At 42.5% G+C, this 17488-nt stretch overlaps 1 protein-coding gene across 1 annotated transcript in view; it reads right to left on the bottom strand.

The window, feature by feature from the left end:
* Positions 1-651: 651 nt before the first annotated feature.
* SLC8B1 (solute carrier family 8 member B1) overlaps positions 652-17488 on the bottom strand; it is a 40465-nt gene continuing 23628 nt past the window's right edge. Inside the window, exons 11-17 of the mRNA XM_070763090.1 lie at positions 15777-15907; positions 12731-12872; positions 10090-10211; positions 4981-5134; positions 4057-4137; positions 3398-3462; positions 652-1869 (exon numbers count right to left, since the gene is read on the bottom strand). Coding sequence (XP_070619191.1) covers positions 1672-1869; positions 3398-3462; positions 4057-4137; positions 4981-5134; positions 10090-10211; positions 12731-12872; positions 15777-15907 — 893 coding nt within the window. The 3' untranslated portion in view covers positions 652-1671. The remainder of the gene's footprint in view (positions 1870-3397; positions 3463-4056; positions 4138-4980; positions 5135-10089; positions 10212-12730; positions 12873-15776; positions 15908-17488) is intronic.

Here is a 17488-nt window from a genome sequence, read left to right as displayed (position 1 = left end):
AAAAACTAATCAGAAAAATAGGGAGGGAAGAGGAACTGAGAACAACCCCCCCCCCCCAAAAAAATTGCTCATCCAAGGGAGCGTGTTTGCAATGCATTTTGCACCCTATTCTGATTGACGGATCTGGAAGATACTGATAGAATATTTATAGCTCAGGGTTGGACAGTAGACATTATCCAACCGGTCCCAAAACTGCTTTTTTTTTACAAAAGGCGAGTGGACTTTTTTTTGTGTGTGTTATTTTGTGTGTTACTGAAGCTTCTTCCGTCCTGACTTTAGCTTTGGCTGTCAATCAGAACTGAAGAAGCTTTTTGGATAAGAAGCAAATGTCTTCAAGAAAGAAAAACAAAGAAAGTCCAGTTGCCTTTTAAAAAAAGCGTCTTTAGGACAGTTATGACTTGGAGGACTGAGCATCTCCGTAGACAATTACCCAATTAGGTAAAATATCAATACTAAAAGGGTTTGGTCTTACTTTTATATACTAGTGGCTGACAGGGCAAAATAGAAGCAAGCTGTACTCCTTTAGTATTGATGCTGTTACCCAGTTGGGGAATGAAATGTCTGCAAGAAAATAATAATTCTTCTTCTCTTCCTCCTGTCTTCTTCTGTCTTCTGTCTTCTGTCTTCTTCTTCTTCTTCTTCTTCTTCTTCTTCTTCTTCTTCTTCTTCTTCTTCTTCTTCTTCTTCTTCTGTCTTCTTCTTCCTCTTCCTCTCCTTCTCCTCCTCCTCCTCTCCAACTCAACTCCCTTCTGGCATTGATTATTGATTAATAACTTTTCTAGATAAGAACCGGGTGTTCAAGATTTTTTTTGCCTCTTCTCATGAACCCTTTTCCATTTACAAACCCAAGCCTCCAAAACTGTAACCGGAAAAGGCGGGGAGAAGCCTCCTTGGGGCCTCTCTAGGAATCTCCTGGGAGGAAACAGGGCTGGAAAAAGTGGGGAGAAGCCTCCTTGGGGCCTCTCTAAGAATCTCCTGGGAGGAAACAGGGTCTCCACCCTCCCTGTGGTTTCCCCAATCGCATGCATTATTTGCTTTTACATTGATTCCTAAGGGAAAAATGGCTTCTTCTTACAAACTTTTCTCCTTAAGAACCAGGTCACGGAACGAATTAAGTTCGTAAGTAGAGGTACCACTGTATATATGAGTGATGGAGACACCTCTGCTACTGGACAGAGGCCACAACAGATGCAAAATTCCCTTCCTACCTGAGGGATGCATTCAAGCTTCAATTCAGGAAGTGAAAAATACTCCTTAACAAAACTCGTTTCTTAAAAAGGATGCTTTTAAAAAAAAATATTGCTGTCCAAATAAGGAGTTTTTTTCCATAGAAAAGTTAACACTGACAGGGGTGGGTTGGATGTGGAGTGAGGGGGGGGGATGAGAAACGATGTCTCGGGGGCTCTTTAATCCTGGATTTGGTTCTAAAATCCCCAAATCGCATCAGAAGGATGTGGAGCAGCTGGCTTGGTTTCAAGTCAGTCACAACGCCACAACTATGGCGGCCAGTTTTTCCCTGACCATCCTTCCCGCAGCATCAAATCCGGGTACCGAGTCCTATTTAGATCTTGCCAGCAAGTCTTTGTCCCCAAAGGCACCATCTTCAAGTAAAATCGAGGGCAGGTCCAACCTTGGCAAACGTCGGCGAGACCATCGGAGGTGAGGCTTCGCTCATAAGGCGGAAATCCGAATCACCCCGAACTCGGTTAGTAGCGCGATGGTTAGGAAGACCATGTAGTAGGCTATGAGGCAGTAGCCGTACGCCGGTCCCAGATGGAAGCACTGGGCAGGCACCGAAAGGAAAGAAATGACCAGGCTGAGGCCCAGGGCACCTGCTAGGATCCATACCAAGAGGTCATCTGGCTCAAGCTGCAAAGGAAGAGAGAAAGGACAAATTAGGATAGAGTAGAGTTAGTCGAATAGAATAGAATTAGAATAGATTAGAACAGAAATATAAAATAGAAATAATAGAAATAGAATATAGAAAATGAATACAATAGAAATAGAATAGTATAGTATAGAATACAGTAGAATAAAAATACAAATAGAAATAGAATATAGAAAATGAATAAAATAGAATAGAAATAAAATATAGAAAATGAATAGAATAGAAATAGAATAGTATAGAATAGAATAGAATACAGTAGAATAAAAATACAAATAGAAATAGAATATAGAAAATGAATAAAATAGAATAGAAAGTAGAAAATAAATAGAATCGAAATAGAATATAGAAAATGAATAGAATCGAAATAGAATAGTATAGTATAGAATAGAATACAGTAGAATAAAAATACAAATAGAAATAGAATATAGAAAATGAATAAAATAGAATAGAAATAGAATGTAGAAAATAAATAGAATAGAAATAGAATATAGAAAATGAATAGAATAGAAATAGAATAGTATAGAATAGAATACAGTAGAATAAAAATACAAATAGAAATAGAATATAGAAAATGAAAGAAGAGAAATAGTACAGTATAGAATAGAATAGAGTAAAAATAGAAATATAAAAAATGAATAGAAATAGAATAGATAAATAGAAATAATAGAAATAGAAATAACCAAACAGTTTATTGGCCAAGTGTGATTGAACACACAAGGAATTTGTCTACAGTGCATAAGCTCTCAGTGTACATAAAAGCTATAGGTGATAAATCATGATCACAGTCGTCATAAAAATACATTCCTCATAAATCACAAGTTACAACACAGCGATAGTCATAGGATTCTAAATGATTTGCATGGTCTGCAAGAAAAAAACCCAAGCATCAAGAATCCCACAGATGTCCTTTTCCTCCTCCTCCTCCTCCTCCTTTTCATCTATCTCCACCACTACCAACCCCACTCCCTTCTAGCACTGATGATGTTACCTAGTAGGGTAATGAAATATCAGCAAGAAAACCACCAAGCCCAGAGAGCACCAAAGACCCCACAGTCCCCCCTCTTCCTCCTCCTCCTCTTCCTCCTCCTCCCTACCAACCTCATTCCCTTCTAGAACTGATGAAGTTACTTAGTAGGGTAATGAAAGGTCGGCAAGAAAAAGAAAAGCACCAAGCCTCTCTTTAAAGACTCTGAGTTACTTTCTCTTTCTTTCTTTCTTTCTTTCTTTCTTTCTTTCTTTCTTTCTTTCTTTCTTTCTTTCTGCCTCCTTTCCTTCCCTTTTCTTCCTTCCTTCCTTTCTTCCTCTCTCTCTCTCCCTCTCTCTCTCTATTAATTTGACTTGTATGCTGCCCAGGACTGGTCTGTTATTATTAGTCTATCACTGTTTGCAACTCCTCCACTTCGTCAGGGAAAAAAATAATCACTTATCTGCTTTTCCCCTTCAGAACAGCCGGGGTGAATAAAGGCAGCAAAGAAACAAAAGACACAACACAACATAGATGCTTCATACCCTCACTATCCATTTGCTGCTCGACATTTGCAAAAGGCAGCCCAGCCCGACGCCAACAAGCATATCTGGGAGCGAGTTCAGGAGAAAAGATTTGCTTAGTTTTACTTTTCCGAACTTCCGGTTTGCCCATTGGGCTGTTTTTTCACCCTCCGGAGACTTCAGGAGTGCGAAAAATGGCCCAAGAGGCAAACAGGAAGTCCGCTTTTCCAAACTTCCGGTTTGCCCATCGGGCCGTTTTTCACCCTCCAGAGGTGTCAGGACTGCGAAAAATGGCCTAGCAGGCAAACCGGAAGTCCATTTTTCCAAACTTCTGGTTTGCCTGTTGGGCCAATTTTCACACTCTGGAGGCTTTAAGGAAGCCTCTTGAAGCCTCTGGAGTGTGGAAAATGGCTCAATGGACAAACCAGAAGTCCATTTTTACAAACTTCCGGTTTGCCTGTTGGGTTGTTTTTCACATTCCAGAAGCTTCAGGGAAGCCTCCTGAAGCCCGGGGACAGCGGAAAAACACCTCAAAGGCCCAACAGGAAGTTTGTTTCTGTACTTCCGGGTGGCCCGTTTGATCGTTTTCACCGTCCCCAGGCACCGCAAGGGGTTGGTGGCGTGCTTGCGTGGTAGGAGGGCGCATGGGAGTGGGCCCTGCAATTCTGTTAAAAGGATACTGAAGATGATCCCCCCAAAACAGGCTGAAAAGGCCATGCGGGGGTAGCCTTGCCGGGCCATGGTAAGGTCGGAGAACATGTCTGTTGGGAGAAAAGAGAAGACAGGCTCAGCATTCACTTCCTGTTGTCATTGACTTACAACAATTCATTTAGTGACTGCTCGAAGATACAAACAGAGGAAGGAAGGAAAGAAGGAAGGAAGGAAAGGAAGGGAGGGAGAAAGAAAGGAGAGGAAGGAAAGAAGGAAGGAAGGAAGGAGGGAAAGGAAGGGAGGGAGAAAGGAAGGAGAGGAAGGAAGGAAGGAAGGAGGGAAAGGAAGGAAGGAAGGAAGGAAGGAAAGGAAGGGAGGGAGAAAGGAAGGAGAGGAAGGAAAGAAGGAAGGAAGGAGGGAAAGGAAGGAAGGAAAGTAAGGGAGGGAGAAAGGAAGGAAGGAAAGGAAGGGAGGGAGAAAGGAAGGAGAGGAAGGAAAGAAGGAAGGAAGGAAGGAGGGAAGGAAGGAAGGAAAGCAGGAAGGAAGGAAAGTAAGGGAGGGAGAAAGGAAGGAGAGGAAGGAAAGAAAGAAAGAAAGAAAAAAGGAAGGAAGGAGGGAAGGAAGGAAGGAAAGAAGGGAGGAAGGAAAGTAAGGGAGGGAGAAAGGAAGGAGAGGAAGGAAAGAAGGAAGGAAGGAAGGAAGGAAGAACAATAGTAATAGCACTTAGACTTATATACCGATTCCTAGTGCTTTGAAAGCCCTCTCTAAGCCTCTTGCCCCCAACAATCTGGGTCCTCACTTGACTCACCTCGGAAGGAGGGACGGCTGAGTCAACTTTGAGCTAGTAGTGAGATTTGAACTGCTGAACTACAGCTAGCAGTCAGCAGAAGGACCCTGCAGTGCTGCTGCACTCTAACCTCTGCGCCCCCTAGAGGATGGCTTGTTCTACTCACCCCCGATGCTGTTTCCCCAGGCGAGCAACGTTAAGCCCAAAACGGTGTTGCTCAGGTGGAAGATGATGCCCAATGTCCGCAGGATGTTCACCACTTCCGTGGCTGCGGCGTTGATCCACATGGCACTCACGAAGAAGCCCAGGAAGGCAAAGAGCTGTGGCCGGAGGGGAGAAAAGGGAACGCAGGAAAGAGAGAGCAATGAACTCAACCCTCGTTCAATCGTGGTTTGGTTTTAGCAGTGTTTCCCAACCTTGGTAACTTGAAGATATTTGGACTTCAACTCCCAGAATTCCCCAGCCACCATTCGCTGTATAAGCTGCATCAGTTTTGGAGTCCAGAAAAGTATTTTCAGACTTTCCTTTTCTCTCCTCTCTTTCTTTCCTTTTTTCCATTCCTTCCTTTCCTTTTTTCCATTCCTTTCCTTCCTTCCTTCCTTTTTTCCATTTCCTTCCTTTCCTTTCCTTTCTTTCTTTCCCTTTTTCCTTTCCTCTCCTTTCCTCCCTTTCTTCTTCTTCATTCCCTTTCCTTTCCTCTCCTTTCTTCTCTTTTCCTTTCCTTTCCTCTCCTTTCCTTTCCTCCCTTTCTTGTTCTTCCTTCCCTTTCCTTTCCCTTCCTCTCCTTTCCTTTCCTCCCTTTCTTCTTCCTTTCCTTTCCTCCCTTCCTTCTTCCTTCCCTTTCCTCCCTTTCTTCTTCCTTCCCTTCCCTTTCCTCTCTTCTCCTTTCCTTTCCTTCTCTTCACTGCCCTTTCACTCTCCCTTCCTTTCCCATCCCTTTTCTCTCTATCTTTCACCTCCACCTCTTCTATATTTCATCTATAAACTATATCTCTACCTCTAATCTCTTATGCTTCTTACCTTCCTTCCCTCTCCCTAATTTTTCCACCTTTTAAAAAAAATAAAATAACTTGAGGTGGCAAACATACCTATTCTTTCTCCTGTTTTCCCTGCAATACCAATCCTGGGAACTGGGTTGGGCTGAGAGGGAGTGATTTTCACACCCAATGTGACATTAGAACTCAGAGCCTGGTGGTTTTTAGCCTGATGCCTTAACCACTAGCACAAACTACATTAGGGGTTTTTTTTCTCTCTCTCTCTCTTTCTTCTTTTTTCTTTCTTTTTTCCCTTGTTCCTCTCTTTTTCTTTCTTTTTAGCCTGATGCCTTAACCATTTGCACAAGCTAAGGTATCCTTCCTTCCTTCCTTCTTTCTCTCTCTCTTTTTCTTTCTTTCTCTTTCTCTCTTTCTCACCTTCTTTCTTTCTTTCTCTCTCTCTCTCTCTTTCTCTCACTTTCTTTCTTTCCGTCCTTCTTTCTCTCTCTCTCTTTTTCTTTCTTTCTTTCTCTTTCTCTCTTTCTCACCTTCTTTCTTTCTCTCTCTCTCTCTCTTTCTCTCTCTCTCACTTTCTTTCTTTCCGTCCTTCCTTCTTTCTCTCTCTTTTTCTTTCTTTATGTTTCTCTCTTTCTCACCTTCTTTCTCTCTCTTTCTTTCTCTTTCTCTCTCTCTCACTTTCTTTCTTTCCATCCTTCCTTCCTTCTTTCTCTCTCTTTTTTCTTTCTTTCTCTTTCTCTCTTTCTCACCTTCTTTCTCTCTCTCTCTTTCTCTCTCTCTCACTTTCTTTCTTTCCATCCTTCCTTCTTTCTCTCTTTTTTTCTTTCTTTCTCTTTCTCTCTTTCTCACCTTCTTTCTCTCTCTCTCTCTCTCTTTCTCTTTCTCTCTCTCTCACTTTCTTTCTTTCCGTCCTTCCTTCTTTCTCTCTCTCTCTCCCCCCTTTTTCCCTTCATTTCCTTTTTCCTCTTGCCCAGTCTCTCTGAAAGATGTTTTTTTCTCAAACCTCTGGAGATTGGGAAGGACATAAAATCAACATCCACACCCACCAGAAATCATGTTCTCACCCCTGCATATATTCATAATTCGAAGCCACAGCTGCAAGAAGCTACACCAACAGGAAGCAGTGGTTTATGATGCTAACTGACAATAAATACACTTAAAAAAACCCATATGATAGCTTCCTACAGCTTTCCTTAACTCAAGCATGCTCCAGATGTCTGGACAAAGCATGGCGACCGCTAAGGATTCTGGGAGCTGAAGTCCACGTATCTGGAATGAGAAAGATTCCCTTAGGGGAATCTTGGATTAGGTCCACGTGGTTGGTTGCGCAATCTCTCTTCTTGCTGGATTCGCATTTTTGAAGAGGGTGGGCAATTTGGCTGCAGCTACGAGAACAGAGAGGAAGAGATGAAGACAGAAAAATTCAGCCTGAACGGCTTCCAAATATTCCATTTGGAGCCAGGGTGGAAAAAAAATGTTTTGAACAGAGTGGAAGTATCTCAAACTCAAAAGAGAGCTATTTGGGGAGCTGAAAACCAATGCTTTGAAGTGCTCATTTTGCATTCAAAGTGGGATCTTCGAATACAGCTCATCTGTTTGGAACCCATATCGCATCTCAGACATCAACACCCTTGAAAATGTCCAAAGATATTTCACCAGAAGAGCCCTTCACTCCTCCACTCGAAACAGAATACCCTACAAGACTAGACTTTCAATCCTGGGCCTAGAAAGCTTAGAACTAAGACTCCTTCAACAAGATCTAAGTATTGCCCACAAGATCATACGCTGCAAGGTCCTGCCTGTCGGAGACTACTTCAGCTTCAACCACAACAACACAAGAGCACACAACAGATTTAAACTTAATATTAACCGCTCCAAACTTGATTGTAAAAAATATGACTTCAGTAACCGAGTTGTTGAAGTGTGGAACTCATTACCGGACTCCATAGTGTCATCCCCAAACCCCCAACACTTTACCCTTAGATTATCTACGGTTGACCTATCCAGATTCCTAAGAGGTCAGTAAGGGGCGAGTACAAGTGCACTAGAGTGCCTTCCGTCCCCTGTCCTATTGCTCTCCTATATCTCCTATACCTTTCTTCTATTCCTATATCTCTTCATCTATTCTTTCATTGATATGTTCTATTACTATATCTTCTTTTCTATTATTTCTTAGATATATTTTACTATAATTATCTCCTCTATAACCTTCATCATGTATTTTACTATGTGTATATAGATATATACCCACTAAAATCGTCATTGTGTATTGGACAAAATAAATAAATAAAAAATAAATAAAAATAAATATGAGATACAGTGTTCCCTCGATTTTCGCGGGGATGCGTTCCGAGACCGCCCGCGAAAGTTGAATTTCCGCGAAGTAGAGATGCGGAAGTAAATACACCATTTTGGCTATGGACAGTATCACAAGCCTTCCCTTAACACTTTAAACCCCTAAATTACCATTTCCCATTCCCTTAGCAACCATTTACTCACCATTATTACTGGTACTCATCATTGAATAAGACACTTAGTGATCCTGATATTTATGAACATAATTATTTATTAACAATAATAATTATTTTTTTTGTTATTTATTTGCAAAAAATATTAGTTTGGCGATGGCATGTGACATCACCGGGCAGGAAAAACCGTGGTATAGAAAAAAACTCACGTTTTAATTAATTTTTTTTTTAAAAAAACCGTGGTATAGTCTATTAGCGAAGTTTGAACCCGCCAAAATCGAGGGAACACTGTACCTCCAGTTAAAATACTTTCCACTTCCTGGTACTGAGGGTCCAGAAGAGGAACTTGGAAAATATTGTTGACATGGATGGGCAAAAAAAAAATGGACCGTTCACTTTTCATGTCATTGGCTGTGAGCTTGCCCAAAGTCCTTCGGGAGTTGGGTGGCATATAAGTCCAAATAAGATAGATAGATGGAAATACAAGAAAGAGGCAATACTGAATTCTCCCAAACCTGGAGCAGGTGGTATGATTGGGTTAATTTAAAAAAAAAACCACATTTAAAAGCTTAAATTTCAATAATACAGTCAAATCTCTCACAATTTGAAAGTACATGGGAGGGAGGAAATATAAGCGATCTTGTTATTCCTTTCGTTTACTAGATATACAAAATAAAATGGTTCTTCAGTAATTAATTTTGGACAATTTATGATTTAGGTAATACGATTGAAATTAATAAAGATCAAGATTTAGGTAACAATATATAACATAGCAACGTAAAACTAGTAGGCGGATAAAATAAAATAAAAAAGCTTTAGCAATAATGCCATTGGGTAGGTTGGCAAATGTGGAAATTGTTGAGTGTTTAAGACTTGATATATACCGTAACTGTAATTATGAACGATGATTTCTATATGTCTGTATAAGTTGTGTTTTATTGTTTTTGTCTTAGTTTGTTTTATGGTATTTGTGTGTTTTTCTTAATGTAAATAATTCGTAAAGATTGTTTTTTTAAAAAAAGATAGATTGATAGGTAGGTAGGTAGGTAGGTAGGTAGATAGGTATGGAACAAACTTCCAGCAGACGTGGTTGGTCAATCCACAGTAACTGGATTTAAACATGCCTGGGATAAACATAGATCCATTGTAAGATGAAATACAGGAAATAGTATAAGGGCAGACTAGATGGACCAGGAGGTCTTTTTCTGCCATCAGTCTTCTATGTTTCTATGTTTCTATGTATAGATAGGTAGGTAGATAGATAGATAGATAGATAGATAGATAGATAGATAGATAGATAGATAGATAGATATAGATAGGGTGGGCGGGTGGGTGGATGGGAGGGAGGGAGGGAGGGAGGGAGGGAGGGAAGGAAGGATAACTTAGTTTGTGCTAGTGGTTCAGGCATCAGGCTAAAAAGAAAGAAAAAAGAGAGACAGACAGAGGAGTAAGGAAAAGAAAGGAAGGAAGAAAGAAAGAAAGAATGAAAGAAAGAAGAAAGAAAGAATGAAAGAGAGAGAGAGAGAGAGAGAGAATTTCCATTCTTTAGATATTTCTGACACGTCCAAAGGAGGCTTTTCATTGGGAAAGGGTGGACTGGCTATTAGTTAAGACTAGGTTTCCACACAAGTCTCTATTGTGGTCAGCTCAGGTTTGGCCTTTCCTCTTTGTGGGAATCCAGGTGCAATGGCTTCCTACATCCGCAATCCAATGGTTTGGCAATTTCAGAAACCGAAATGTCTAGACCAAATTTCACAAGCAGCATTCCCATCGCATCTCAAACGCTCACACAAATCCTCCCCCCCCAAGACTCACAAAGTGACACCTGGGAGGCTCATCGTTCCTGGTGACACAAAAGACAACGGCAGCCAAAGTCGCTCCTACCATGACCAGCAGACCCCAAACTGGGAAGACTCCATGGAGCTTGTAGAAACCATCTGCAACGGAGATATTGGAAAGCGGCTGTCATGTCACCCCGAGTCTTCACTTTCTTTTTAAATTTAATTGAATTTTAAAAACAAAAACACAACACAAAGCAACAAAGGCACTGAACTTTAAATGAATTTACACAGACATAATGAAGACAAACAAAATGAAAAAAACCCCCACCATAAATAAAACATACATTTGGGATATTTACATCCCCTTCTCATTCGGAATTTCGACCGGAGATAATGTACATTTTTACCTTGTTTTTGTTAACGCATTCATTCATTCATTCATTCATTCATTCATTCATTCATTCATTCATTTATTCATTCATTCATTCATTTATTTATTCATTTATTCATTCATTTATTCATTCATTCATTCATTTATTTATTCATTCATTCATTCATTTATTCATTTATTTATTCATTCATTCATTCATTCATTTATTCATTCATTCATTTATTCATTCATTTATTCATTCATTCATTTATTCATTCATTTATTCATTAATTCCTTCCTTCCTTCATTCATTTATTGGATTTGTATGCTGCCCCTTTCCGCAGACTCAGGGCGGCTAACAACAATGATAAAAAACAACATGTAACAATCCAATTTAATAAAACAACTAAAAACCCTTATTATAAAAAACCAAACATACACACAAACATACCATACATAACTTGTAATAGCCTAGGGGGAAAGGATAACTTAACTCCCCCATGCCTGGCGACAAAGGTGGGTCTTGAGTAATTTGCGAAAGACAAGGAGGGTGGGGGCCATTCTAATCTCTGGGGGGAGTTGATTCCAGAGGGCCAGGGCCGCCACAGAGAAGGCTCTTCCCCTGGGGCCCGCCAAACGACATTGTTTGGTCGATGGGACCCGGAGAAGGCCAACTCTGTGGGACCTTATCGGCCGCTGGGATTCGTGTAGTAGAAGGCAGTTCCGGATGTATTCTGGCCCAATGCCATGTAGGGCTTTAAAGGTCATTACCAAGTGCATTGCTTTGCATATTTACATACTTGCATACTTTTCTACTTTTCCTTCTATAAGAAGGATTTAGGGCGAGTGTTTTCTGACAAGTCTCAAAATGGGTGAACAGTGGGGTTGAGCGGTAGAGTCTTTGCAAGGTTCCCCCCCCCCATTACTCTAACTTGCTCCAAATGTTTCTTTCCAGCCCTAACCACATGCTAATGATTTTCCCAGTTCTTAGCAGCTTGCAAGCTCTTTCATTGTTACTCTCTGCAAAGAGCTAAGTCTTTGCAGGATTTTTCTCATTGCTCTACTTGCTCCAAATGTTTCTTTCCAGCCCTAACCACATGCTAATGATTTTCCCAGTTCTTAGCAGCTTGCAAGCTCTTTCATTGTTACTCTCTGCAAAGAGCTAAGTCTTTGCAGGATTTTTCTCATTGCTCTACTTGCTCCAAATGTTTCTTTCCAGCCCTAACCACATGCTAATGATTTTCCCAGTTCTTAGCAGCTTGCAAGCTCTTTCATTGTTACTCTCTGCAAAAGAGCTAAGTCTTTGCAGGATTTTTCTCATTGCTCTACTTGCTCCAAAGGTTTCTTTCCAGCCCTAACCAGGTGCTAATGATTTTCCCAACTCTTGCAAGCTCTTTCATTGTTACTCTCTCCGAATAAGGTTTTTTTTAAGCCCTAACCAGGGGATAAAATAATGTGTTGAAGCTGACCAGACTAAGGACGCTAGCCAGATGAATCTAGTAAGCAGATACTTTTCCCTATTTTCCTCCCCAAAAACTAAGGTGTGTCTTATTTTATTTATTTATTGGATTTGTATGTTGCCCCTCTCCGTGGACTTGGGGTGGCTAACAACAGTGATAAAAACAGCATGTAACAATCCAATACTAAAACAACTAAAAAAACCCCTTATTATAAAACCAAACATACATACAAACATACCATGCGTAAATTGTAAAGGCCTAGGGGGAAAGAATATCTCAGTTGAGATAACAATCTAATAATTTAAAAGAAACACTAAAAGCCCCATTATTAAAAGCAAACATACACACAAGCATACCATACATAAACTGTATAGGCCCGGGGGAGATGTTTCAATTCCCCCATGCCTGACGGCAAAGGTGGGTTTTAAGCAGCTTACAAAAGGCAAGGAGGGTGGGGGCAGTTCTAATCTCTGGGGGGAGTTGGTTCCAGAGGGCCGGGGCCGCCACAGAGAAGGCTCTTCCCCTGGGTCCCGCCAAGGGACATTGTTTAGTTGACGGGACCTGGAGAAGACCCACTCTGTGGGACCTAACTGGTCGCTGGGATTCGTGCAGCAGAAGGCGGTCTCGGCGCAGTCAATGATTTTTTAAATCACTATCGAGTCGTCTGGTATTTCAGATATATTCTCAGTGTGCCCAGAGAGAGAGAGAGAAATATCTGCCGCTACCTGGGATCGAACTTACAGCCTCCCGACTGAGAGGCGAGAGCTCCACCTCTAGGCCGCCGCACCATTCAGCCGTCTTCCCAACACACAGCCCAATTTGTAGAGGGAAAGGTGAAAACTTACAGGTTCCGGATTTCAAGGTGAGAATGCAGATGAGCGGGCCGGTGATCAAGTGCAGGCAATTCAGAGGCCTTTTCCAATTTTGGTCCTCCCGGTCTGGGTCAACAATAGGTACCGTCAGTAAAAGGACCAGTTCCACAGGGAGCTGTTCGAGAGAAGAAGCTATCAGCCAAGTCGCTCAGATTAGAGATTGTTTTGCATTTCTACACGAGATGGGACTAGAACTCCCAGCTTCCTGGTTTTTGAACCCGATGCCTTTACCATTAGTTAGAGAGGGCTTGATCGTGGAGAAGGTTCTGGTTCTGGAAACTACAAAGACTTAGGGCTTGGAAAATATTCTTTGCAAGCGGGTAAGAGCTGGGAACATTGTGAGCACCTGGTTAGGGCTGGAAAGAAAGTTATTCGAGCAGGTTAGGGCAATGGAAAAAACCCTGCAAAGACTTAGGGCTTGGAAAACATTATTTGCAGAGAGTAACAGCGAAAGAGCTTGTAAGTGTGTAAGAGCTGGGAACATTGTGAGCACCTGGTTAGGGCTGGAAAGAAAGTTATTCGAGCAGGTTAGGGCAATGGAAAAAAACCCTGCAAAGACTTAGGGCTTGGAAAACATTCTTTGCAGAGAGTAACAGCGAAAGAGTTTGTAAGTGTGTAAGAGCTGGGAACATTGTGAGCACCTGGTTAGGGCTGGAAAGAAAGTTATTTGAGCAGGTTAGGGCAATGGAAAAAAAACCTGCAAAGACTTAGGGCTTGGAAAACATTCTTTGCAGAGAGTAACAGCGAAAGAGCTTGCAAGCAGGTAAGAGCTGGGAATAATAACCACCTATGATACACTTGGCATTCATGAATCTCTCTAATCCTGCCTTGAAGCTATCCAGGCTGACAGCCATCATGACCTCTTCTGGAAGGGAATTCCATCAACCAACGACTGTCTGGGTGAAGAAATATTTCCCTTGATTTGTCCCCACTTTCTTACCTATGAGCTTTAGGGAGGGCCCCCTCGTCCTAGTATTGTGTGACCGAGAAAAGAATTTTTCTCCATCCACCACTTCTATCCCATGCATGATTTTATACACTTCGATCAAGTCACCTCTTCAACGCCGTCTTTCAAGGCTGAAGAGACCAAGGCGTTGCAACCTGGTTTCATAAGGGAGGGGCTCCAATTCCTCAATCATTCTTGTTGCCAAGATTGGTGCCAATCCATGGGCCAGAGGTTGGGGACCATTGGCCTAATGTGTTGGGTTGAATGCAGCTTTGAAACCCCATGAATAACTTTGCTGTTTGTTAGATTGCTGCGAGAGCAATCATGGGCTTCCCTAAATATGCCCATGTCACACCAACACTCCGCAGTCTGCATTGGTTGCTGATCAGTTTCCGGTCACAATTCAAAGTGTTGGTTATGACCTATAAAGCCCTTCATGGCACCGGACCAGATTATCTCAGGGACCGCCTTCTGCCACACAAATCCCAGCGACCAGTTAGGTCCCACAGAGTGGGTCTTCTCCGGGTCCCGTCAACTAAACAATGCCGCTTGGCGGGACCCAGGGGAAGAGCCTTCTCTGTGGCGGCCCCGGCCCTCTGGAACCAACTCCCCCCAGAGATTAGAATTGCCCCCACTCTCCTTGCCTTTTGCAAGCTACTTAAAACCCACCTCTGCCACCAGGCATGGGGGAATTAAGATTCCTTCCCCCCCTAGGCCTTTACAATTGTATGTATGGTATGTTTTTATGTATGTTTGGGGGTTTTTTATATTAAGGGGTTTTTTAATTCGCTTTTAGTATTGGATTATTACTGTATATTGTTTATGATTGCTGTTAGCTGCCCCGAGTTTTCGGAGAGGGGCGGCATATAAATCCAAGAAAACTAAACTAAACTAAACTAAACTAGAAGGCTCTTCTGTATATTAACCAGTGGTGGGTTGCTGGTTCACCCTGGTTTGGGCAAACTGGTAGCAGCGGTGGCAGGAGGCTCCACCCACTCACCCATACATCTAGTCCTCTACTCACAACAGAAAACCCTACGCAACAGACTTGAAATGCTAGGCGTAAAAGGCTTAGAACTACATTGCCTTCAACATGACCTAAACATAGCTCATAACAATCATCTGCTACAACATCCTTCCTGTCAACAACTACTTCAGCTTCACCCACAACAATACAGGAGCACACAACAGACACAAACTCAAAGTGAACCGCTCCAAACTCGACTGTAGAAAATACGGACTTCAACAACTGAATAGTTAATGGCTGGAATTCACTACCGGATTATCTATCTATCTATCTATCTATCTATCTATCTATCTATCTATCTATCTATCTATCTATCTATCTATCTATCTATCTATCTATCTATCTATCTATTAGATTTGTATGCCGCCCCTCTCCGAAGACTCGGGGCGGCTAACAACAATATAAAAAGATAATGTAAACAAATCTAATATTAAAAGACAATCTAAAAAAACCCAATTTAAAGAACCACTCATACATACAAGCATACCATGTATAAATTCTATAAGACTAGGGGGGAAGGGAAATTTCAATCCCCCCATGCCTGACGACAGAGGTGGGTTTTAAGAAGCTTGTGAAAGGCAAGGAGGGTGGGGGCAACTCTGATATCTGGGGTGAGCTGGTTCCAGAGGGTCGGGGCCGCCACAGAGAAGGCTCTTCTCCTGGGTCCCACCAAACGACATTGCTTAGTCGACGGGACCCGGAGAAGGCCAACTCTGTGGGACCTAACCGGTCGCTGGGATTCATGCGGCAGAAGGCGGTCCCGGAGATATTCTGGTCCAATGCCATGAAGGGCTTTATAGGTCATAACCAACACTTTGAATTGTAACCGTAAATTGATCGGCAACCAATGCAGACTGCGGGGTGTTGGTGTAACATGGGCATACCTTATTTATTTATTACTTAGATTTGTATTGTCACCAACCCCCTAAAACTTCACCCTTAGCCTTTTCACTGTTGACCTCTCCTGATTCCTAAGAGGTCAGTAAGGGGCGTGCATAAGTGCACCAGCGTGCCTACCATCCCCTGTCCTAATGTGTAGCTCTCACCTTGCACACTTTGAGCAGTTTCCAATAACAGGGTTTTCGCCTCCACTTCCTATAATCCAAAGGGTTGATGGATTGTGTCAGAATCTGGAAGGTGGTCTCCTCCGAGGGCAACAACGATTGATATTCTTCATCTGCACAAGCAAAAAGGAACAAGAAGCTATAAAGACAGGCAGGAATCAAGACTTCTCATTCCCTATTGCAATAGCATTTAGATTTACGAGGGTCGCCCAGAAAGTAATGCACCACATTTTTTCTCTCAGCCTACAGTAATGGTACGAATGCGAAACTTTAATACCTCGTCTTACAAACGCCTCGTCATACAAACTTTTCGAGATACAAACCCGGGGTTTAAGATTTTTTTGCCTCTTCTTACAAACTATTTTCACCTTACAAACCCACCGCCGCCGCTGGGATGCCCCGCCTCCGGACTTCCGTTGCCAGCGAAGCTCCCATTTTTGCGCTGCTGGGATTTCCCTGAGGCTCCCCTCCATGGGAAACCCCACCTCCGGACTTCCGTGTTTTTGTGATGCTGCAGGGGAATCCAAGCAGCGCAAAAACGGGAGCTTCGCTGGCAACGGAAGTCCGGAGGTGGGGTTTCCCAGCGAGGGGAGCCTCAGTGAAATTGCAGCATCGCAAAAAAACAGAGGTCCGGAGGTGGGGTTTCGAGGACTTGGTGTTTTTGCGATGCTGCGATTTCACTGATGCCCCCTTCGCTGGGAAACCCCACCTCTGGACCTCTGTTGCCAGTGAAGCACTCGTTTTTGCAATGCTGGGATTCCCCTGCTGGGATTCCCCTGCAGCATCGCAAACACACAGAAGTCCGGAGGTGGGGTTTCCCAAGGAAGGGAGCCTCAGGGAAATCCCAGCAGCGCAAAAACAGGCGCTTCAGCTGGCAGAAGAGGTGAATTTTGGGCTTGCACGCATTAATCACTTTCCCATTGATTCCTATGGGAAACATTGTTTCATCTTACAAACTTTTCACCCTAAGAACCAATTAAGTTTGTAAGACAAGGTATCACTGTACATTATTTGAATTGTCAGGAGTGTGTGTGCAAATTTTGCATTTCTTCAGACAGATAGCATAGCTGCAGCAGTGTTTCGAAATGGCGTCTGTAAGCGATGTACATTACAAGCAGCGTGTCATCTTTGAATTTCTCACTGCAGAGAAAGAAACTGTTGGGAACATTCACAAATGTTTGGGTACAGTTTATGGAGAATCTGCAGTCGACAGAAGTACGGTTAGTCGCAGGGCACAGAGGGTGAGGCCATTAGAAGATGGAAATGGCTTCGTGACCAGAACAAGGAGTGGTATCGACAGGACATACACGCCCTTGTGTCTCGCTGGAGGAAGGCCATAGAGCAGGACGGAGATTACGTGGAAAAATAGGGAGTGTAGAAGAAACATCATTCTTTCTTGTGTGTAAGTTTCATTGTGTTCAATAAATAATTGCTGAAGAAAAAAAATGTGGTGCATTACTTTCTGGGCGACCCTCATATATACCGCTTCACCGTGCTTTATAGCCCTCTCTAAGCAATTTACAGAGTCAGTATATCATTCCCAACCATCTGGGTCCTCATTTTACCCACCTAGGAAGGATGGAAGGCTGAGTCAACCTTGAAAAAGAAAGGAAGGAAGGAAGGTAGGAAGGTAGGAAGGTAGGTAGGTAGGTAGGAAGGTAGGAAGGAAGGATGGAAGGAAGGGAGTTAGGAAA

Source organism: Erythrolamprus reginae, chromosome 10 (assembly GCF_031021105.1).
Source record: "Erythrolamprus reginae isolate rEryReg1 chromosome 10, rEryReg1.hap1, whole genome shotgun sequence".
NCBI lineage: Eukaryota > Metazoa > Chordata > Lepidosauria > Squamata > Dipsadidae > Erythrolamprus > Erythrolamprus reginae.
Note: the sequence above shows the minus strand (reverse complement) of the source record. Positions and strands in the feature narration are given on the sequence as shown.